Source organism: Sceloporus occidentalis, unplaced genomic scaffold (genome assembly GCF_023333645.1).
Source record: "Sceloporus occidentalis isolate IW3139 unplaced genomic scaffold, rSceOcc1.0.p SCAF_113, whole genome shotgun sequence".
Taxonomy (NCBI): domain Eukaryota; kingdom Metazoa; phylum Chordata; class Lepidosauria; order Squamata; family Phrynosomatidae; genus Sceloporus; species Sceloporus occidentalis.
The window spans coordinates 2,110,314-2,136,091 of record NW_028317093.1 but is presented as its reverse complement, the minus strand read 5'-3'; the positions used below and the strand labels follow the sequence as shown (position 1 = coordinate 2,136,091).

The 25,778-nt window shown below is 35.5% G+C and overlaps 1 protein-coding gene across 1 annotated transcript in view; it reads right to left on the bottom strand.

Moving 5' to 3' along the window:
* Positions 1 to 25,778, bottom strand: part of LOC149282542 (PHD finger protein 14-like) — a 120,182-nt gene that overhangs the window by 24,192 nt on the left and 70,212 nt on the right. Inside the window, exon 18 of the mRNA XM_089498111.1 lies at positions 21,008 to 21,125. Coding sequence (XP_089354237.1) covers positions 21,008 to 21,125 — 118 coding nt within the window. The remainder of the gene's footprint in view (positions 1 to 21,007; positions 21,126 to 25,778) is intronic.

The window sequence follows — 25,778 nt, the reverse complement described above, 5'->3', positions numbered from 1 at the left end:
CAAAGAGTTAAAATACCAGCATTTAAAATACCCTGGGGTGTCTAGTTTTCAAAAATATATGACTTGATGGGGTAAATTGCATTGGCCGGGTTCAAAGATACCCGAAATGGCACATGGGGGAAGAATTACCAGATTTGGAAAAAATGGCTTTGAAATAGCAAAACGCTACCTGTACTTATTGCCCCATAATGGGTAGAAAAAAGCAAAAAAACATAAAAACATTGGGTATTTCTAAACTCAGGACAAATAGTAGAATCTATTTAGCAGGTTTTTTCATTACCTTTTATAGATGAGTAAAAGATTTTTCAACTAAAAGTTAGAAACAGTCATTTTTTTCTAAGTTTTTCACCATATTTTATACTTTTTTTAGTAGTAAATAATAAGATACAATCAAAACAATGTCATCTAAAGAAAGCCCTTCTTGTCCTGAAAAAAACAATATCTAATGTGTGTGGGTTCAGTAAACGGGAAAGAAGAAAATTACAGCTAAACACGAGCAGCGCAGAAATGTTAAAAAGGCCATTGTCACGAAGGGTACAAAAAGTAAAATCAGCCTTTGTCACGAAGGGGTTAAAGTGACGGAGATGACAGTCAGGAGCTTGACACCAAAATAAAAATGAAAGCTTTCTAAAACTTTATCCTGCTCTGTTATAATTATAGCCTTTGAATTTAGAGCTAGAAGCCAAGACGCTTGCAGTTTTGAGATAATTTCCATATATTTCTGTTAACAGAGTTAAAAATCTGACACTCCGACACAAAGTTGAATTTTGTCATACGTATTTTCATAAAATACAACTCCCTTTAATTTACAGCAGATATATTTTCAAGAAGGAAAAATGCTGATGCTATCTTGCTTATAAGCTTGCCACTGAAATGATTTAGGTTTCTTCTATCTGCAATATCACTATAAGGCCTTCCTGTGCAGGCAATGAATTATATTTGACACTTCTGGCCTATTTTGTCTATATCTACTAGGCCAGAAAAATGAGGAAAACAAAATATTTATTTCACATACGCAGAAAAAAACCCCTAAGAACCGATTCTATATAAAAGATAAGTATTCGTACCATGTTTAATGATCTGACAGGGTGGAAACAAAAATGTAGTTGGTTTTATCTTTCATTACCTCAGATTGGAGTAATTTAACCCCTTTCTGACCATATTCACCACACTTCCAAAGCCTTGTATTATACAAATCTTTTGTAATTGATATGATTACTGGTGTGTGTTTTGTTTTTTAAGGAAGTTTGACAGTTGTGAGACAGGTTAGTTTTAGCGTACTGATGTGTTGTCGCAATAGTAGTTCTGCTCAGTATCAGAGAGACTGCAAGTTCACGTCTGGAGTACGTGCTTAGCTGAGGAGCCAGTGGCGACGCTATCATTTGCGTGATTATGACTGAACGCCTTTAAGTCAGAATCCACCATAAATGTGACAATACCTCCCACATTCATTTATGGCACTATCTCCCTTTCTCTATATGTTGTGTCTTTCAATAACCCGTCACCTCTAGATTGTATCAAGATATTAGAGGTCTGAGCAGTAAGGTTGCATTAGCATTTATTATTATTTAATATTGTATGAAAACATTTTTTATCTTTAGTCTGAAAGTTTAATGTACGAAAAGAAGCTAGTAAAATGGGGGTTGAACAGTGCTATACAACATAATACCTAAAAGTACTAAGGAAAAACATAACAATATCATTTGGGATACTCTTATTTGCCTGCATATATCAATTGGTCTCTCATGATGTTTATATCCATTTCACTTTAATATTTTGTCTTTAATTTGTATTTTTCCTCTCCAGAGCATTTTTGTTTTGTCTCTTTTCACCATATTCTAATTAAAAAAACATAAAAAAAATGTATTTACAGAGAAAGCTACTCCATTTTCAGAGAGGGTTTAAAATGAACATCATGAGAAAACATAACATGAAAATCAGGTATTGTGGTCTATGGGGACACAAACCACATACAACAAATTCAAATAGATATTTAAACCATAATAATGTAACACAATGTATTGTAATTATTAATTTCCAATGGGCATTTTGGAAATCCATATTTTCCTGTTCACAAAACCTGTTTAGAGTTAATAGTGTGAAACTTTAGAAGGTATTCACAATACTATAAATCTTACCTGATAGTTATTTTTTTTTTCTACACAGACTGATGTGACAAGATTTGATTCCTTGAATTTATACATTATTTCAACAAAAAAATGCAGTTACTAACCTTGAAAAGCTCAGGTAGACGCATTAATCTAATGGAATCTCATTTTCTGTTGTGGGTTCCATTTTCAAGGTCATGTATTCGGTAAGTAGAAAACAAAAGTGACACAAACTAACAGAAAGTTTGCTAAGGTTCAGGGGAGGTTACAGAACATAAAACACGACTGTACAAATCTCTCAAAAAGAGACATTAATTTGAGGTTGTATTAAAGCTTTGATTCCAACATGGTTCCTCCTACTATGGTGGGGATGTAGGAATGTCCTCTTGACATGAGTCCTTTGCTCAGGGTGTATTCTCATGCAAGTGACATATAATCCAATCAGATATGAAATCTGTCTAATGAATAGTATTGGTGGCAGGTATGAAGGGTAAAAATCATCTGTACAGGCTGTTTTGGCAGGATTACTAGAATATTTACTATATGCTATAAACGTATTAGTGCATTTACAATATATATCACACAAGTGGTATACATCTATTGAGATGGTTAATATCTTTTTTCCAAAAGTGTTTTTCTATGGAAAAGATTAAACACTACTACTGTATTGATAAAATGAAGTCACAATACATGAAATCCTTTAGTGTTCTCTCTCTCTCAAACATCTAAACATTTAAAATGGCTATAGAGGGACACAAGGACTTTACTAAGATTATCCATAAGCATTTATGATCTGTAATTGTGTAATTAAGAAAAATAATGTATTTTATCAACAGAAATTAATAATTTAAGCAGTGTCTTAAACTCATATCCAACAAACATTTTAAAGCTCAAAGAAAGAGGGACATTAGGAACAGAAAAAGGGATTTGGGTCCCAAAGATCCATAATCATTGATACTTATGAGTTTTGGCGTACTATCTATCCATTGGAGTAAGAGCCTTAAGAGTAATTTACAGGAACTGGACTTAAATTTTTTTTATTTTTTTCACACATTTCAACAGTTAGCCCCCTTGAAGTATAACATTGCTAAATATTATCTCCATTGTTTTCCCACGCAAACATTATCTTATCTATTTAGCTTAATTTGTAGTGTAGTATACTAATGACAGTCTGTCGCTTTGTGACATTACGGTTGTTGGAATTCTGAGATAACCCACAAACAAGCAGGAACAAAAATCTATAACGCTACATTATTAATGGCGACTAAGTGACCTCTCCTTATCTTAACCAACTTAGAGGTGACATTGGATTGTTCAATAAACTTTCTACTTACATGTCTGACATGTGAACTTCAATAACTTTACACTGGAAATACTTAAAATGGTGTAATACGTGAACATTTGTATGCATCGTCATAGCGCATATATATATATATATATATATATGTATATATATATATATACACACACACACAGGCACACACATATCAAAAGCTGAATTAGGTCTAAGACAAATATAAAGTTTACCTTGAAACATCAGGGGCAGTTAATTTCACTTCTGCACAAACCTTTCAATATTAACATACTGTCACATAATGTATATTGATTAGCCACTTCCCTGATTAGTTGCTTGGGACATGGCTACATTTACAAAGCCTTAGCCCCCCACGTACATGACTCTGCTCACTGCTTTTCCTTCCTTGGACCATGTTTGATAGGTACTGACCACCTCACAAGAGCTGCCGTTTTGGAGATGCTCTGATTCAGTCGTCTAGCCATCACAATTCGGCCCTTGTCAAAGGGATCCTTACACTTGGCTTTTTTTCCTGCTTCTCACACATCAACTATAATTTGATTCACTTTACTTCACCAGTGGTCATACTGTTATGGCTGATCGACGCATATCATCTTTTTATTGGACTAACATTCCATTTTAAGGACAAGTTTTCGAGAGTATAAACCTCCCTTTGTCAAGTCAAAAGCAAACATTTGATCTTGCAATACTCATTTGGTAATTATTTACTATTTGACGTGCTGGCCACTGATATTTTGAATCTCAGAGTAGTAATGAAGAAGTCCTCAGACCATCTGATGGGCTTGACATGCTGAGAGTGTCCGTTATTCCATACCTCAACAAATCTGAATGAGAGATTCGTATACAGACTTCAGAAATTGAGATATGCTCTGCAGCTGGTGAATTCACCAACGACATCATCTCGAGACATGAATGAATGCCCATGTGGTCAAGTTTACTTTTCAAATCCTTCTGTCTAGAGAAAATGAGAAGCATAAACAAGGATGAGATACTTAAGCTAAATGAGACATGAAAAAAATAAATATGTAGACTACAGGGATTTGAGGAAGAGATGTGTGATGCACATACAGAACCACCTGGAGACATATAATAAAGTAGATATTTCAAAGTATTTATAGACTATCAAGCCTTTACTTCCAAGTACCAGAGCAATTCTTTATCCTATAAAAACATTCACGTGAAAGGTGCAAATTTACCCCTGAAATGTGATTTGGGCCATAACTGGCCTGAGTAAGCCTGCTATACTATACAGTGCCTATACAGTCAGTCATAGAACTGCACAATATATATATTTATATATCGTTATATAAAAATATTTTTCGAAGCATAGACACAAATGGGCTACAACAATGTGAAACTTTAACACGTAATCTGAGAAAATGCCTTAATGGTGTAGAGAAAAATGTATCTATGTCACGCATCATTTAGGAAAAAGACAGCTAATGTGTTACTAGCTTTACTGTAGTATCTTGTTTCTTTATTTAGATGTAGTCTGAAGACCCCGTGGATGTGACGAGACATTAAAAAAATTACCAGATACTGCTTGTATGTGCATTCCCTATAGAGCTTTGAGCAATGCAAAATACACAGTGGGGTTTATTGGTTTAAGGCCATTTTCAGGAGACTCTGAAGACTGAAAGGTGGTCCAAGAAATGGATATGTTGTTACCTTCCAGCAATACATGGAAGAGATAATGCCTACATGTATGTGACAACCCCCACTGACCTCAATGCATCAGAGACTGTTTCCCCGTTTTAATTAATAGCATTCTTTGTTATTTAAAATAAGACTTCTCTTTGATTATCATCAAAGATAATGCAATGCGTACAGAATTCTAAATCAGGTTAATTAAAATCATGACACAGATGTTAAAGGGGAAGTCTTGTGGAAAAATACTTCTCTTTGAGCATGAAATACAGTTCTGTATACACTAATTTGGCTTAGGAAAGAGGGAAATGTGGGGTTTAATTCATATTTTTCCAATAAATGTCCATTATCTGCAGAACTGTAGGTTGTCAATGCAGGCAGTCATGTGATATTTTGGGTCACATCCCTTGGTCAACCACACCGAGATGATATCATGATCTAACCCTGTATGTCAAGAGCATCATCATCCTAAGAGAGGGATGGAAGGATGAAGTGTGTGTGATTATTTAGACGTCCATCGCCTATAAATGACTCATTGCCAGTATTTATAAGAAAACTACTATACCACAGCTGCTCCAGAATGTGTATACAGAATAGAGTGCAAGCTCATAAGACCAGGATCTACGTTCCATGAGTCTAGTCAGGATAGGGTAAGAGACCTTTAAAAAAATAACATTTAACAGGAATGTATGCAAGGTAGGGTGCACATGATGTTGTTGGGATGCTTATTAAAGGGGCTGAATACAAAATCACGTATATCTGTGCCCCACAATAACAGCACATTACTTTTGGGCAAAACATACAGAAAAAACACACACAAAAAACAAAACCTGCATTCCAATTCCGGTATGCAGGTGAAATGACCAACATGTACACACAACAACGCACAACATCGTAAGCTGTATAGCCTCATGCGCTTTTGTACATGTGCATTAGATACACATGTACATAATATGTAATCTGGTATTTTCTGAAAATATATGGCATGACCACTGTCCGTAATTGGAATCATCCCAATGATATCAGCTCAAACAGTCATACTTCTACAAATTAACCAACAGTATATTATAAATGTGTCTATCCTGGACACAGGAACGCATTTGCAAGTTATAAATGATAATTACTCCAATTAACTTATACGCAACTTAGTTCTTGACACCTGCACTAACCTTTTAATCATCCATTAAGATGTGCAAATATAAAGGAATATTATCCAAATGAAATCAGCTGGTCATACTAATTTGACCACTAAGGTGATTATTTGACATAAGTATTTTTATTGACTATACTTCACATACTACATACTGTTTTCTCTCCCCTAATACGGTTTATCTTTGCAAAATCCTTAACAATAGGATTGCAAACCAACATGTGTTGATTTCTATTTGCTTTTAATTTTCTCCTAATACTACATCCATCAGTGTGTGACAATGAATTATCTTAATTATACTAACTTAATTATGCTCCTTCATAGGTCAATATGTAAAGCCACTCAGATTAATGGCAGAGCTTGTAAAGTTAATCTTCTTATATAATGGAAATTATGTCACCATGTAGTGAATACCCATCCACATTAAATTAGAAATAATTACGCTGTTAGTTCGCAAACTAGTCCTAAATGCACCCTTACAAGGAGTAAAAGATACTGCTTTTTAACGCACGCAGACTGAGAGTCATTTAGACTCACATCTGTTCATTAGTATGCTTAGGGAGCACCTTAGATATACTTTAATAGGGTTTTGAATTCCGTGAAGAAAACAGGTTTATCTATATAGTGCCATTTTTTGTCAGTTCATTGTAACACAACGACACCAATGTGTGTCTATTGAGTAACAATATAAAAAACTTTGATCTCAGGTTAAATGACAGTTTAGACATCTTTTATATGATTACATTTTGTCATATGACTTGCAATTGTAGATGCATTGGTAAGCTGTTTCCTGAGATACCAAGAAATCCATTCTATGTCCTTATTAGCCATTGAAATATCGCAATGCGGTGTAAGGATAAAAAACCAAACTGAAAGCTGTAACCTCTAATAGGGAGGCAGCAAAGTTACTGTGTCTGACACCAGGGCCACAACAAAACCAGACTGGCTTACATTATACCGTGCTAAGATGCCAGGTCCGTGTCCTCAACAGCATATGGCACCATGGCTACACGTTTGCAAAGTCTATATATATATATATATAGATATATATATCTTGAAGGCAGTTGAACGTAAAGTTTTTTGCAAGAATCTGCCTGTCTGACGCTTCAACATTTTAAATGTAAGACTAGAGAAACTCACTCCACCGTATAGACTGTTAAATAACGTGTACGTCTCCTCTTGCCTTTGGAACACTAATGGAATGAATTTAATGCCTCACAAGGCACTTGCCAATGTCCCTAATCCTTTTAAGCTGCTTGTAGAGTACTTATGACTAATAGCAGTCGACTTAAGTACAAGGCACATCTTTACCCATAAAACAGAGAGCTATGCTACAACTGTGAATTACTGATGGGAAAAGTCTGCACCTTACACAGTCATGCTGCGAACTGAATGTTTAATGGCTCTGAAGCAGATTAATGAGTGCCTACTTTAATCTTCTTCAAGATCTCTATTTTGAGTTCTTTACCATATTTTAGATGGCTTTTTATAAGACATATAAGAAAGCTCCTATGTACCAGAATATAATTCTGTGACGTTATCATTCTAAAAATCTATATAAAGTCACAAGCCACATACTGTGTATAGTTATTCTGGACAAACACGTTATACGCTGGTATCACTCTTACACATTAGGTGGTACATTTTTGTCCCCGTTCCATTGACAAATAAAGTTTGTTGATTTTTTTGTACAGTCATTTCTGGCAGTCTTGGTTGGATGCCGCGCCTCGCGTTTGGCACTGAAGTGTTATAACCAGGACGAATGGAGCCCATGCATTTACGCATATGCATTTTCTAGCATCTGCTTTTGGCTTATTTCAGAGAGATTTCCCTGGAGCATAGGTTTAGGTATAATATGTATGTACACTCACATATCTGTAGTTATACATTTATCCATCACCCCTTCATAAATTTTGAAGAAGAACCTCACTGGTTAAAACCGGAACCTAATGAGATTCGTGTGTGCTCACATCCTACTGGCCATGATACACCAGCAACCAAGTGATAATTTAGGGACCTTTCCTTTGATAAAGACAAACATCAAAGACACTGAGAACAAACACATGTGTGTAGTTCAACCTATCTGAGAGCGATGACGTAAAGTAAAACCAAAAAAAGGCAAATGTATATGTAGGTCTGTGGCACCATCGCTGTGATGTTACTATTATGCTGTGTTAAGGAGTTTTTTTTTTTATTTGGCAACTAGAATAGATAAATATACCCCTTTTCTGTGTGTTCCAGTCTATCTGGGGGGGGGGGGGCTTGGCGAGATACCAGATGAAGACCACTGATCCATCTACAGAGCAATGTGTTCATCAGCCTTTCTGCATCCCAGTTTATCCTTTGCATTGTAAGGGTTATACTTTGAAATATCCAGTTGTTGCTTTAAATACATACATTTCAGCACTGCTCCCAGTTGCCAATTTCTAGCCTCATAGACGTGTTGACAGACTAAACATTAACCCCTTCGAGACAAAGGCTGATTTTACTTTTTGTACCCTTTGTGACAATGGCCTTTTTAACATTTCTGCGCTGCTTGTGTTTAGCTGTAATTTTCTTCTTTCCCGTTTACTGAACCCACACACATTAGATATTGTTTTTTTCAGGACAAGAAGGGCTTTCTTTAGATGACATTGTTTTGATTGTATCATATTATTTACTATTAAAAAAATTATAAAATATGGTGAAAAATTTAGAAAAAAATGACTGTTTCTAACTTTTAGTTGAAAAATCTTTTACTCATCTATAAAAGGTAATGAAAAAACCTGCTAAATAGATTCTACTATTTGTCCTGAGTTTAGAAATACCCAATGTTTTTATGTTTTTTTGCTTTTTTCTACCCATTATGGGGCAATAAGTACAGGTAGCGTTTTGCTATTTCAAAGCCATTTTTTCCAAATCTGGTAATTCTTCCCCCCATGTGCCATTTCGGGTATCTTTGAACCCGGCCAATGCAATTTACACCATCAAGTCATATATTTTTGAAAACTAGACAGCCCAGGGTATTCCAAATGCTAGTATTTTAACTCTTTCCATGCACCATATCTACCACCAGTCTTTGTCAAACTTTATGGTAGTCATTTTTTTGCATTTGTTTTGTCATACACATTTTACTTCAGGTATGAATTAAAATGTTCTAGTTTATGTCACTATCACAAAACACCCCAATATGTGTTCAGCAACATCTCCTGAGCGCAGCGATACCCCACATGAATGATTTTGCCTGGCTGTTTGGGGGCAAAAGGGCCACATTTGGGGCATGCGCATTTTTCAATGTTGAACTTTGGCATTTGGGGATCCACTGCCCATGCCCTATTTGGTACATCTTTGAGCCGGGCCATTTCAGTGTGCCCAATAAACCCATATATTTTTGAAAACTAGACACCCCAGGGTATTTCAAATGCTAGTATTTTAACTCTTTCCATGCACCATATCTACCACCAGTCTTTGTCAAACTTTGTGGTAGTCATTTTTTTGCATTTGGTTTTCCACACACATTTTAATTCAGGCATGAATTAAAATGTTCTCGTGTATGTCACTATCACAAAACACCCCAATATGTGTTCAGCAACATCTCCTGAGTACAGCGATACCTCACATGAATGATTTTGCCTGGCTGTTTTGGGGCAAAAGGGCCACATTTGGGGCATGCGCTTTTTTCAATGTTGAACTTTGGCATTTGGGATCCACTGCCCATGCCCTATTTGGTACATCTTTGAGCCGGGCCATTTCAGTGTGCCCAACAAAACCATATATTTTTCAAAACTAGACACCCCAGGGTATTTTAAATGCTGGTATTTTAACTCTTTGCATGCACATATTTTACCACCAGCATTTTTTCAAAGTTTGCAGTAATATTTTTGTGTGTGTATTTTTCCCACACACACCTACTTTATGTATGAATTTACAGCTCCTGGTATATGCCGCTGTCACACGACACCCCATAATGTGTTCAGCAACATCTCCTGAGTGCAGTGATACCCCACATGCATGGGTGTGTCATTTTTTGGGGGAACTAAAAGGCCACATTTGGTACGTGTGCATTTTTCTAATTGGAAATTAGATGTGTGGCCATCCTTCCCCCCGTGTTAATTGGGACGTTGTTGAACCTGGCCCATTCAATTTACCCCATCAAATCATACATTTTTTAAAAGTAGACACCCCACGGGCATTTAATATGCCAGTATTTTAACTCTTTCCATGCGAGAATTGTTTTAAGCTAATATGCTAATTTTAGGACTTGCTCACAAAAATATATTTTTTATATATATATATTTTTTTATTTTTTTTTTTTTAAAAAAATTTTAACATTTTTTTTCAACTTGGAGGTTCCCCTGATAGTGACATCAGTGGGAAATGATTTTTACATTTTACTGTTTTTTTACTATTTTTTTCTAATTATTATTAATTTTATTTTATTTTTTAATTTATTTTTACTAATCACACTGTGATTAGAAAGCTGGGCTCCATTGACTTGCATGGTGAATGCAGTACCTGTATTCAACCTGCAAGTGGAGCCAAAGTTCTCTAGATGGTCTGGACCATCTAGCGATCTTTTAAAATTTGTGGTTCCTGTTACACGACGGCGGCCATCTTCCTTGATGGCGAAGATTGCCGGCAGCTGCGGCTGTGACCGCTCTCCGGAGCGGTCACAGCCCATCAAAAGGTTAGTGTTTGGTGTCGCTGGATGCCTCCTGATCGAGGCATTCCAGCGACACCATTTAAGTTTAGGAGGCGATTGTCGATCGCCTCCTAAACGCTTTTAAAACGGGCGTCCGCCGCCATACAAAGTATGGCGGATGTTGACGCCCCGTGGAGGGGCCAGAGATGGCCCCTTCGTGCCGATCGCGGCGTTGCTGAATGCCTCGAGGTCGAGGCATTCAGCAACGCTTTTTGGGTGCAGAAAGCGATAGTAGATCGCTTTCTGCACCCGTTTAAAGACGTGCCGGTCCTGGCACGTCAATTGTCGTAAAGCACATGCTTTTCCGTGCCGTGCCAGGACCGGCAATTGTCATTAAGGGGTTAAAGAACACAGCATGGATCCATCAAGAGAAATAGTCCAAAAACATTTTCAGCACCAAATTAGATAGCCACAAACATTTGAAAGGAGTGTTAAAAAGCATGCTATTTATTCAGCTGTATTCAATTTGATTTTTTTAGATTTTAGAATTTTATTTTGTCATCAGGCACAAGGTGACAAACCAGATTAAACAATTCAAACACATGATTTAAACAGCTGCAAATTAGTCTTGCGCAGACTTGAAAACAATTCTAGCTATCTAAGAAGTGTTGTTTATTTTAACATAATGATGTATATAAACTGCACTTAAACATGGTGTTATTTATACATACCAAAAGCCAATTACATTTGTGCAGTTTCTACATTCATACATCAAGACGTTTTCAAAATGACAAAAATGAATATATTATCTTAATTCCTCATTCAATCTCATACATTATGCCGCAAATGCTGATAGTGGCGAAAATCCCGCTACCCATAAATTAACTTTAAACAGGCCTTGTTTCAGATAAACTAGTTCTCAAATTAAATTGCAACCGGAGTATTACAAGTTGCTGTTATTCTATTACCCTAATCAATTCTGTATGATCAAAGCTAGATGCAATAAAGATATTATGCTTATTTAAATTTAGAAACAGAGGAATAAAGGAAAAAAATGATTATAGATATAAAAACAGAAGCACTTATTTTATGGCGGAAAAAAGGTTTATTACACATAAAGCATAATAAACGTTTCCGTTCATACTTGTGTACCTTTATGATATATGCATATAAAGTGGATCCTCCGTTACCAAGGTCCACAATTTAGAGGACAGCATTGAATGTCCTTTCAACACAAGCAGACATGAAATTATCTTTTCTTCTTTATATTTCTTAGTATGTTTGCTGTCCTTAGCACACACAATGTGTCTAACAACTCATTCCACAGGTTCTTCTAGAAGTCAGCCCCTAGCTATCTCTTTAAATGTGTCACCATTACTTACGCAAAGAAGCTGAAAACTAATTTTATTTTCCACCAAAGTAACTGTTTGACTACAAGGTAGGATTTTTTTCTTCTGATCTGTTTCTGTACACTTTATCTTGGCTTCATTTAGCAATCTGGCTTCAAGCATTTTCCATATGCAGATGATATTTTAGCTATCCATATAAGCCCTCACATTTACAACTCAGACCAATGTTTCAAAGCTATTCCAGCCCTCTCTGCTTGCAGCATAAAATTCTGCAATTAACAAACTGCTAAAATGACTACCTAAGTTAATCAGTATTTGCCCTTCTCAGCCAATGTCAATAAGGAGATAATTCATATTATTAATTGATGGGATTTTTGAATGCTATAAGATGCAATCTTATTTTGCAAGCTGTAGCTCTGTTAAATTTAACAAAATTAGGCACAGACTGGCAAACATAGCAAATGAAGAACCTCACTGTCTTAAAGCAGAGCCTGACAAGATTTATGTGTGCTCCTCAGCATGCATCAGATCTCACTGGGCATGGGACATCAGTGACCAAGTGAGGGACCTTTCCTTTGAAGAAGAAGAAAAATCAGTTCTTGCTCCTCCCCAATAGTTGGTCTAAAGGAAGGGAATAGAGGGATATGTGCCTTTGATTCCAAATCAAGATCCTCAAGTCATGCTGTAGTCATCTTAGTAAATGCAAACAATGGCAAAGGCAGTGAGAACTGGCTTTCCAGTCTCTCCAGATCACACAGGTGTCCTTCCACTGCTTGGTTTAACTACTAAGCATAACACATGCACAGAATGTCTCTGGTAATTTAGTGGGCATAAAACTATACACAAAAAAACCTCAAATGTATAGAATCCATAAGCTGTAACACACGTGGAAAAAATCAAATATTCAGCATTCGTACCTATGCAACTCAGGAAAAGGTTATTGTTCTTCAGCAAATAATTAGTAACATTTAACACATGAGAGACTTGGAAACATGCAAGTCTTTTTAATCTATATTATTTCCCCCTGGAGTGACTGTGTTAAAAAATAATGCTGATCATAACTAGAAAATAAAAACACTGGTATTTTCCTCTAGAGTGGCTGACATGGCACAAATAAGAGGACTCTTCAGGCTGTCTTTGCAAGAAAAGATTAAATGTGAACAGATCCTGTGTCAATAAGGCCTTTCTCAGAACTCACTCTCTGCCTTACTCATAACTTCAAATACGACTTGACTCAGCAAAATATGTATTACTCGGATATAAATAAAAGGAAGATTTTTCTTGCCAGTTGCACTCGTTCAAGGTACCGGCATGAAATTAATAATTCATAGATTTACACAGAAGGTAACTATTTAGAAAAAAACTGATCTTTGGGCTTGGGAAAACATCATTTAGCAAAACAGAACTAGCATACTTTTGAAAATATTACATTTTTAAGAAAAAAAAGAGATTTGCTGTATTTTCTTTAAATGGCTAAAGATATCCCTATATGCTAGGTCCAGAGAAAATAATGTCAAGTTGTTAACACAATGAAAACAACATGCATGACTGCATACAAAAATATAACAACTCAAAAACAGCAACTAGTATTTCAATAATTTATGTCCTTCAATCTCATGAATTTGCTTCATCTTTATCTCCATAAAATAAACAACAGAATATATTAGTAATTTACAAATAAATGGTGATATATGAAAGAAAACATATCCATTAAAAACTTACGTTTTCACGTTACAAAAGTTATGTGGTAATTACAGACCCTAGCACCGTTATTTTTATTTTCTGTGGGTATGGGGGGAATTCTAGGGAGAATTCTATGCTATTTTTCTTTAGAACTCTGGTATGAAAAACCATATCCTCGCCCCAAATCACACAGAGCCAGCTTTCCCATTGTATGTGCAACTGAGAAGTGGGCGCTCAATAGGAACTATGTCCATATGTTACCCATTGTACAGGTTGTGGAATATACTTTTACATAAATCCATAAATAACATGCATAGAATTACAAAGTAAATAAACAATGTCATAGTAGTCAACATTCCCATATTTATGAAAAGAAGCCAGACTTTTTGGTGATACAGGAGTATCTGTGTCTGAATCACTATAAAGCTAGGGTTATCTGGGGACGTGGATAACATTCTTAAAATTATATTGTTTGTGTGTTAGCTGAATTTGGTTCCAATAATATATATTTTACATGAATTAGAGTGTATAAAAATAGAAACACATGCTTTGTTAACAAAAATGTGACTTGGAAGGTTATAATGCAGTCTTTAAATGGCATAAAACCAAGCCCGGCATTCACCTCTTCCTGAAATAACACTGTTAATATCTGCTACAATATATAAAATTTACAATCCATGAAAGTAACCTATACATGAAATTAAAATACAAGGTCTTTAATGAAATGTGTAAGCAAGCTTGGCCGAGCCTTTTTATGTTATGTTCTAATATAATACTGCAGGTCACATGATAGTAATTGTTGAAAATATGACGAGATAAAGAGAATTTACTGTTATGAAGAATGGATGCTACCATAAGCATGACCCCAATGCCCTAAGGAAATGGGAGAAATGTTCTTATCTGGAATACCAGTTGTTCTCTGAGGAACCTTATATATTGCAAACACGTACTTAATTTAAAGCCATCAACGCAAGAAGATAGTATAATCAGGAAAGGTCCAAATTTAAATTCTTAAAATGCACCCTCTTTAAAAGCTGGTGGTAGCATGTGCTGTGTATAGCAGGTATCATGTTTGTCATAAGAGAAACCTTGTCAGGACAGATGATCAATACCTATACTCTGACGTGACAGCTAGTTTTACAAATAGTGAGAAACAGACTGTATGCCCTGCAGTCACTGTCTGTCTAACATTTGACACACAGTGCAAAAAAGAGTTTAATACACTGGTCAAAACCAACATGACTTATAGTAAATCCCTATGCATGCTGTCAAAAAGATAAAAGACATCAACATGAGCCTAGAAACGAGTTGAATTCAAGAGCATGCCTTAAACCTCCACAGGTTTCTGGTGTGACATGGCTTGAAAGAAAGATAATTCCTAAAATCAAATTTTACAAATAATCTGGAATTACCTTTCATATTGTCAATATCTAACATAACATTACATAGTATTAGGAAATCTACAGGGCAAATGGCAAACTGCAGTACAAAATTCTAGGAGGCAGATGAATGGAAGCAAAATAAAACAGATGGAAATAATACAATAATAACAGATCAAATGTGAACATCTGCATGTAAAAGGATGATAATGAAACAAGCATAAAAAATGGGGTTAGAACAGGTTATACGAGATGTAAGCATCAGATGAAGAACACAATTCCTCTAAACAGTTCTGCAAGAACATCTGTTTTTTGTTTTTTGGGGGGGATAACCTGTTCACCTTACCCCACAGTAATAAAAAGGCAATACATTAATCATGATACATACAGCTTTATAAAAAATTAAGGGTAATACAAAGTTGACTCTTTGTTTAATTAAAACTTTATCAGTCTATTATTAATATATACTTTTTAATGACTGCTAGGGAATTAAAATGGTTAAATGTTAAAACTGAGTCGCTACAGTTCCTTCCCAAAAGCAAGAGAAGTTGTTAAGTTGACAATTTTGTCTCACACACTCACAATATTTAAGATGGGTGTAACATCTCATCCATACTTATCTCATCTTTTATTACCTGCTCTTCACAAAAGTAATTTCTTTGTAAAGGAATAATAACATAACATTTTTGTCGTGCTTTTTCATGGGCATCCGCTCGCTCTTACATATCTACTGGCAAGACAAGAGATTATTTAATGTCTGTGACAGTAATGTGGTTTAAAGCTTATGATGCCAAGATGTATCCTCTGGGAACATAGAAGAGCTGATCAGCAGTGATGTAACTTTAAAAAGGACCAAACTACAGCAGGAGGACAGAGACTGGATACTGGTTCAGGAATAGGTCACATGCTTTTCAACAGATAAAATATTCCAGATAGCCTTCACGCATGTGAGTTCAGAATTGTGTACTCTTGAGTCCTGCTGAAAAGAGGAGAGCTGGAAAAGATCTTACAGGAAACCTCTTGACAGCCCAAGGCATGGCTCAACCCGGATGAATGCAGTATTTCTCATATGGTTATAACTATGTTTTTATTGTAAATTATTTGCTTTGTTACAAAAAGTCTGATATTTGTTGGGTTAAGTTTCCTGAATGGAGGCGAAAGGTGTTTATTTTAGGTAAAGACCCGTTGTCTCTAGGTCAATGGAAAATGATTGAGTGGCAAGACTTGTCTGCAAAATTCACTGCTCTTTTAAAGATAAGAAAAGATCCAGTTTTGTAGTTTTGGGATATTTGATCAATTTGATACCAGGGAACTAGGCTGCAAATTCTGCTAAAGAAAATAGCTGGAGCTTGCTCTCTTGCAGGCAAATGATGCAGAAGCACTGGTTCAGCTAGAATGCTCTGCCAGCACTTTAGTGTTTTGGTGGAATGCTGTGAACAAGCAGTACTGTATTTGAAACCTTAGACAGAAAGCATTAGAAAAGTGAAAAGAGTGATGGCTTCTTATGTAGAAGGACAATGCCATGAATCAGTCCAAGCTCTCTGTTGATTATGTCTCTGTTCAGGAGCTAAAAGCCACGGTTCTGTTAAGTATAATATTCATCCAGAGGCTAAAAGAACAAATAAAGGTTGGCCTGATATGGAGTCAGCTGGATTGATCTAAGTATCACATGAATCAACATTTTAGCTTACTTCATGAAATCTACTTGAGATGATAGTTAGGTATGGAGAGTGCAAGAATTCGGGGGGACGATGAGGTATCATCTAGACTGAATGCGTTACAATTTGAACAGTAACACTTTTCAGGTCGGATCCAACAATGGTTGGCAATGAAGTGTTAAAAGTTTCAGCCTTGTTGTTCTTCTGCTAACGTCTGAATATGATATGCAAAAAAGTTCCCAATGGAGGTAGATCAAATAAGGAAGACTCTCCACTCTTTTAATGTTTGCTTAATTGCAAAAGGCTCAAAGTCTTTAAAATCATAGTTCCTCATGAAGCCTTATTCTTTCAGTTGAAGGCAGGATCCAGTTGACCCTTTAACTCATGTCTTTTTGACAAGAATGCCCATACTGTCACCTCCAGAGCTCCTGCCCAAAATACTAGTGGTGAGTCTGAAAAAATCAATACACAAGCTTTGGGGGCTATTGGGGGCAATATGCAAGAAAGCACAAACAAAACTTAGAAAAACCTCAAATTGATGGATTTCTTGGTGTTTAAAAAAAAATAAATAAAAAACATTCTTAAAGAGAATACAAAAAAAACCCCAAAAATGTTGCTGTATCTCTAAGACCTTCTGGCTCAGGGTAGTTATTTGTTGCATAATGACAGCTGTGACTTAAGCCATCCCTATAGGTCTGCATGATGTAATGGGAATAGAATGGGATCAAATATTAAGGAGGCAAACACATTCATAATAAAACATATAACCTGGTATAGGAAGTAGACAAAAGCCTTGAGGCCACCATAAAAGAAATACCAGCTAAATAATACAGAAACAAGGTTGATATAGCCTACTGGTTTGAAAAGATGGAAGGACTCATAGAAAGAGCCAAGGATCTGCCAAAAATGGTAGGAAAAAACAGACACAGAATTAGTGGCCAGGAGAACAGCAGGAAACCGAAGAACAACAACTATGGGCTTGTGTACATCAAGGGGATCTATAAAGCTGACAAGTGTACAGGCTGCAGACCTATACTCAAAGACAATTTATCTAGTTACAACTGCTTGTTAACCCAAAAAGTCAAGCAGTGAATTTACTGTATGTGGCAGCAACTCAATATATAAAGCATGCAGACATGGTCAAAAGGTTTAGTTGCTGTCCAAAGTATTCACAACTTCATCTACGGCTACCACAGAGCGCCATGTTCCATGTTTCACGCATGGGCACCTAATCATAGTTGCTGTTTAACCAAACATTAGAATTGCGTAGTATAATTGTTTGCGCCAGACGTAGCAGTTCTACCATCTTAGAAACAGATAACCTCCCAGTATTTTAACATACTAGAGTCTCTAGAATTTGCAGAGAATGTTGCCAAAAATGGTCATAGGTACATAAATAATTAAGAAACAAAACTAGACAAAAAATCCCAGTGATGAGTGTGCTCTGGTAATCTACATAAGGTCAGCATTACAGTCCAGTCTTAATGAGGATCTGCCATGTGCACACATTTTATTAGATTAGGTTATAGACGTAATGCTTTTTTAAGTTTTTTTTTTTTATTTCCGTCAGTTTAATTATTTTAACGATAGGGGATTATTTAATTTGTGTAAAGCAATGAGAGTTGGTGGGTCAAACCTGCAAAAGTAATTATTTCACCTTTCCTGACTTAACTGCACATTCTTCTGTGGCAGCAAGTACCAATTGTATTCAACAAAAGCACACGATTCCTTTTTTAAAGGGGAAGAACAATCACATCTTCAAAATAAACCAGTAAACCCACTTCTCTCATGTCCACAAGAACATGGCTTGGTTCTAATCTATATATATATTAATCTGTGAAAACAGGTTTATGACACATGTTAAATCCCATACTGTGTGATTTTAAAAAGGTCACAGATCCGCTTTAAATGTAGGATATTGGATAAAGAAGCTATTATACAGCAGTATTTCATTTCAACAACAAAATGCTTAAATATTTAGACTATTGTAAATATTTCACATTTATTGTTGTAAGCACCAAAAAACCCCAAAGAATATTCATATACTGGTGTAAAGATTTCTTGTATTCCTATTAAAGGTATGAAGTATTTATTGTAGTCGGTATCCTGTTTTGTAAGCAATAAACGAACCACAAAGAATATTCACATACTGGTTTAAAGATTTCTCATATTGCTATTGTACAGTCCTATTGAAGGTATAACATATATATTATTTTATGTTTCCTGATAGACAACTGGACCGAATGTATAAAACATACTTGATAAGTCATCCCTGCTGCTACTATACCTTGTGGCTGCAGATTGAGATGAGACTGCAGCACTTTGACAGATTGTCTTCATAGAACATTCATTGCAGACCCTCCAGCAGAAAAGTGGTTAAAAGAAGGAGGGAAACATTTAAAATGAAAATCTAAGAAGATTCTAAAAACGAGACAGAGTGGGTTAGAAATAGAGGGGAAAGGAAACTCAGTATACTGTAAAGAAGCCACAAAGGAGAAGACAGAACATTCAAGAGGTTTTTGGAAGTCCAATGCTTGACAAGCATAACTTAGATCAAGCCGAGGACACTGAAAAGGTGAACACTACAGGGTCATATTTTGACAAGGAGCCTTATCTTCTCCAGGGATTTCTCAATACAAGTTTGATACATGACTAGCATTCATCTTAGAAAGGAAACATGTTATTTAAACTATTTAAGTGGAAGGACAATACATTTGAGTGATATCTATTTTATTGAAAATACACCATAGCAATTTAACTTACAAGCTTTTACAACAAAATTACTATTAAATATATATATTTTTTAAACCAGGCCGGGTATTGAAAGAAGGAAACAAATAACTATTGTTTTTGCATATAAATTGAAATGGATTTAAAACCTCTACTTTCCATGTTCCAATCTGTTATCTTCGGATTTCAGATAGATCCTCAAAGACACTGGAACACTTTAACTAATGGTGTAACTCTTCTATTTTAACCAGCTGACAGAAATTCAATACCAATTTTTATTCACTCAAGGAGTGACCAACATATATAAGTGGTATTGAAGAGAGATTTCAGAGTACCAAACCAGTATGGACAGCTCATTTCCCATGTCTCTCTAACAAAGTTTTTCATTAAGACCATTTTCTTCATCTAATGTTCAACCCTCTTTTCTGTCACTCTACTGGTTTTATTAGTAACACCTTGAAAGCCATTTTGTTGTTCTTTACAGAAAGATAGTAACTGGTTTAGAGAATATTTGTGACATTACTCTTTATGCAAATAAGCACAATTAGTTCAGAACCACTAGACCACTAGATTATTTTTTTTGGCTTACATCTAAATGTAAGGGGGATGCCTACCCTTTTGTATAAATGCATTCAAGAATTAGGTTTTAATGAGATAAAGAGAAACATTTATAAATGACCCATACATCACACACAGATGTTTTTTTTTTGGTCTTGGGATTCTAATCCTGAAATTTTCATTTTAACAAATTAAATGCAACCATAGGCATTCATGAAGAATATTGTAAATCTTACTTGTTTTCAATAGGCCACTGTTGCTTGGTTGAGGCTCTATATTACAAAGTATCAAAAAAGCATAAGTTACGAAGAACTTGGAAGCAAAAAAAAAAACTGTCAATGTGTACTCAATGACAAGAAAGGAGAACAACATTAATTTTAACTTTATGCAACATAGTTAAATTGGACCTGCCACCTAAAACAAACTTACAGTAAACATAGCATAAAAAAATCATGTTTTTTTAAACTTTAAAAATGTTATTGCATTCTTAAATTGATTTACAACCCTCCAGCATACATTCAAACAGCAGCATATGTGTAATTTGCATCTTTTATGCCTCCCTTCAAAGACCTGTTACCTCTTGAGATCTGTAGAAGAATCAATCTAAGTAGTAAAAGATCAATACTGAGGAAAAACACCAGAGCAATTGTAAGCAACTAGATATTAAGATAAGAGTTTTATGCTAAGTCTCCATATACAATAAAAATATCTAGGCTCTATTGGGTCAAATTTAAGATTTTCGGTCTAGATGATTTGATTTCATAGTTGTTCTTGAGCTATTTTAACAGGAAAGTAACAATTGAACTTACTTTGGAGGATGATGAATCACACTCTTGGCAAATCCATCCATACCCCGTCTGCTTAGGAGACTTTTTTAAAGGTGGGTCCAGACAGCCAAAATGGTAACAGAGTCTGCATTCATCACACCTGCAGAAAAAGCAAACCGTCTTGAAGAGGCTCAATGAAACCCCGCTGAATAGTTTTTCAGCACAGAGAACAACAAATTATGAGAACAAAAAACAGAAAAGTGTTTTCAAAATGTGTTCCACTGAAGTAGCTACTAAACATTACTGTGTGTTCCTTTACATTAATTAGAACACAAAATGAACATCACATTATAATGTTTATGATGGTACAGAGGATACAGCAATGTTCCAAGCAAAGTTTAAGGTCGGATAAAACAGGTGCAAATAAATAGTAGTAAAATGTATTAAATTATATCTGGAAACATTACATGATAAGTCATTAAGACCCCCCCATCACTCCTCCCTCTCGCTGTTTATATTAAAAGTTGAGCTGGACCAGGAAGTTAGTATTAGGTAAATTAAATCCTAAGGAGAGAAAACACTTTTTATCAACCTATTTCACATTAAACTGAAAATATCTTCAAAATTTACAGTTTGGGTTATGTAACTGCATTTCTACTGTTTTTACAACAAACTAAATAAAAAAAAGAAAAGATAAAACAGACAAAAATGGCAACACCACCTCTGCAAAAACACACAATTCCTTCTGTAAAGGAGAGTAACCACCAACATGCAATCTTATCTGCTGCTGATGGTGTTAAGAAGAACATTTGGTGCCTCGTTAGATCCCTTGAACTTTTGTGTATTCTTTGCATGTGGCTACAGGCATCTTATGAAAGGCAATGAGATTAAAGTAGGAAAAATCACCGTATGTACAGAGAGGATTCTGCTGAATCCACCTGCATTTAGATGTAAAAAAAGAAGGATAAACTGTAAGTAAAGCGCGTACAAGGGTCGGAGTGATCAAAAATATGCAAAACCAATATTTTATCAATGTTATCAAAAGTTATGGCGCTATTAAATATCGTGGGACCACACCCGTACCCATCTCTGATCATAAATTTTTGTAGATCACATTAAAATTTATAATTCAAAATAAAAAAGTTATAGCACAGCTATAGTTACTCAAAATATAATGTATTGTGAGATATCTATATAATGTTGATGAATACATAATTCACCTCTAGTTAAAAGTATAAAAATGCAGTTACAACATCTCGTGTTGCTGATGTCCAACTGGTCTCTGATGAATCATAAATCCAGTTCCAGTGGAGAAAGTTAAGTGGAAATCATTTTTTTAGGCAACTGCCATAAATTTTCAATTAGCTAAGAGAAAATTGTAAACATGAAGAATACTAAAATTATAGTTAAGTAAACATAATAAAATTGATAATCAGAAAAATAATCAATAATTATGATAGAGAAATATGTCTTGAATAATGGGTATTACTTATAATTATGAACTTACTAATTTAATTTAGTAGATCCCTACATGTTTTCCAAAAATTCACCACCAAGGGGTGCTAAGGGGTAATTTTAGTTATAGATCAGCAATGAAACTGCCAAAAATAGTGTTAAATATCATTTTTTGGTGGAAGTGGCCCAGGAGTACTGGCTCCAGAATACCATCTATCAAAATATCTGGACAAAATTGACCATTCAAATAAACTAACTTGATTTGAAAATAATCTTTTTCTCAAATTCCTAAGATACTCTTATAATTGGGTATAAATATACTTAAAAATGTGTAAGATGTTAATGTATCCTAATATTGTATGTAAGGCAGATACAATGGTATACATGATAGAGAAGATTAAAAAAAATTAAAAATCCTGGATTAGCTGGGCCATACATTTAATAAGCACATGCCTGATAAGGCATCTAGTTTCACCAAGAACTTCTTTGTTCTCAGTTTATGAAAGACTAAAACCATGTACGTGATTTTAAAGAAAACAAGATGGCTCTGATTCTACACTATTCTAAAATATGATATACATATTTTCCAGCTTAAAATATTTAATAGTCCTCTTTTAATGTTCTATTGTTCGATACATCACAGAATCATAAAATGTATTCCAGAAGCCATCATAATGAGGTTTTCATTTGCATATGTTAATATCCATATTCCTTCCAAGACTAGGGTTATTTCCCACTCTAATGACAGGAGCTTTTTTGCTATTGAGAGCCCCGCTTAAGAAGAATGCATACAAAAGCAGTCTGTGAGTACTTTAACATGCATTCTTCAAAACAAAAAAAATAAAAGCCTGTGCCTGGGATAGAACCTGCAGATCTACAGCTACCCTCCCCATTCATGGTCCACCATTCTTGCCATTGACTGGCTGCTTGAAGCATCCAATCAGTGGCAGGGAAGCACTCTGGGAAATCAATGGGAGCACTTTCTACGGACGTCTGAAAACATCTCCAGCAAAGAGGCAAATGCATTGCAAGGGTGACACCATCAAAATGTAAAGGGACTATACAGCTATCATATGCATTAAAGGGTCCCTTAAACCATAATTTATTTTTTTCGTTGCTAGTGTACCCACACATATTTTGCTTTGTGAAAGCTTACTGTGAACAGCAGGCACACATGTTAAATTGTTAGAAACATATTTTATTTCCAAATCAAGCTATTAATAAGTAATTCAGCAGAAAAAAATCACAAAAAGTAAAATAAATAATAATTTGCTAAGAACAGAAACTGTACATTTCAATACTTCTCGTTGTGCTCTAAAAAGGTCATTGAGCTTGATATATATTTTTGCCATTTCTATCTTATTACATCTAAGACATTTCACATTGTACATGCCATCTTTTTGTGCTTACTAATAAGTCTGGAATGCTCACAAAGTTTTCAGAAAAAAAAATATGGTTTAGTAATATTTGCCACATTCATTAGAAGTTTGTAGGTTCATCCATATTGAAAAGTGAAAAAAGACCCCAAATCTCATGTGAAAATAGAAACTCTTAATAGAAAGTAATGATAAAGACAAGTATGCGCATACAGCAAACTGTGGCATAACATTGTCGGTTACGCAAAAGTGCTTGATGGTAAAATCCGAACTTTTCGGTCTTGCTCTGCGGTACACATTTAGGAAAAATCGTGCATCTTTTTCACTCTCAACTATTTAAATATGAATATATGTTTTGCATATAACTGGCTGGTCTAAATTGATTTCAACGTAATATTGGCAAGATATCGAAAAATACACTACCAGTATGTATTTGGTAAGGATCATGGCATGAGGTTTACAGCTGAACAAAGTGTTTATGAAAAGTAACCATCCGTGGTCATAATTAATGGTGTAATAAACTGGCGCCCTTTTAAGGCTGTAGCTAAGGACAGGAATTTATAAGTGGGAATCTGTGGGATTCTTCAGTGTGCATAACTTTGGCCTTGAGAATTAAACCCGTGGTCCTGGGCAAACACAGTGACTTTTACAGAGAAGTGGGGTTCTTTCTACCCCTGGCAGTGAGCGGTTTATATTTGGCATTTTGGGGATCCTTGGATTGAGCACTGCTATAAAAACAACCACTGATATTTTTACTGTGGAATCGCATATAGCAATAACATTGCTTGGAGTCTGTTTTTTTTGTTGTTGTTTTTTTTTTTTTTTACTTACTTTACTACATTCCAGAGATTATTCATCTCTCACTCACTCCTTGTGACTTTCTCTCCTTGAAGCATCTTGGTGGTGGGTGTCACGTGGTGCTGCATTACATGACCCCTTCTGGTGGCGGTGCAGGATATAAGAAAGCCACAGGACAAGACTAGGCGGCCACATGGAATAATGCCCGTTAAATACGCACCAATAACCAATTTCTACTGGTTAAAAGGGTCTCTTTAAGCCTATGGGCCCAAGAAAAATATATTTATACTGACTTTGAAACTGCGGTAAAGCAGGCACATCACATAACGGCTTTCGTAAACTTTATTTCCTATTCTTTTTATCTTCCTTTTTTCCTTTTAGGATGAAGCAAAAGATAATATGACATGAATCTAGAAGCATTATCTTTGTTCTCTGTAAGTTCCGAATCAACATGCTTTGATTTAGAAAATGAATTTTAAAAAAAGATCACAGGGGAATACAGGGTACAAAAAAAAATATTAATTCTGTTTTACACATAAAAACATTCACACCTGCAGTGGTAAACAACAGTTGTTAATTGTGATGTTGACATTGCTAAATTACTACATTATTGAGTGTGGATTAGGTTCACTGTTTTAGTCACACAAAATGCATTTTATCTTCATTATTTTTGTTGGCTTTGTAAATCTTGTGAGAAACTAATGAAAAAAATTATGCCGAGATCAAAGGCATTGCCAGAAGTTAGGCACAGCTGGTATAATCAGAGCAGGATGGCTTGAGACACTAGTAAAGAAGCATTATAAAGAAAACCAAGAGGATGTCTTTTGAACAACATACCACAATTTATTATGTCAGTTTTAGTCATGAACCCAAATGTCATAGCATGGGCACAAACTTCAGAGTGTGAAAAACAAACTGAAATGCATTTTCCAAATTTGCATATAAGCACAAGGCACCATAAAGCTCATAAAGTGAAGAAGCAACACCTGGGGACTTCCCTGGGTGGGCTACCTGGAGACCTCACTCTTCTGGAGTGACTATAAATGGCAGAGCTTGCAGTATGTAGGGTCAGACAGCTGTAAGTGTGTGGAGTGCAAAGCAGGAGATGAAGAGCGGGCACAGCTAAACATCACTCCCTTGCCCAGAGAAAGAAGCTGACCTGGAGACTCGGGGAAGCAGGACGT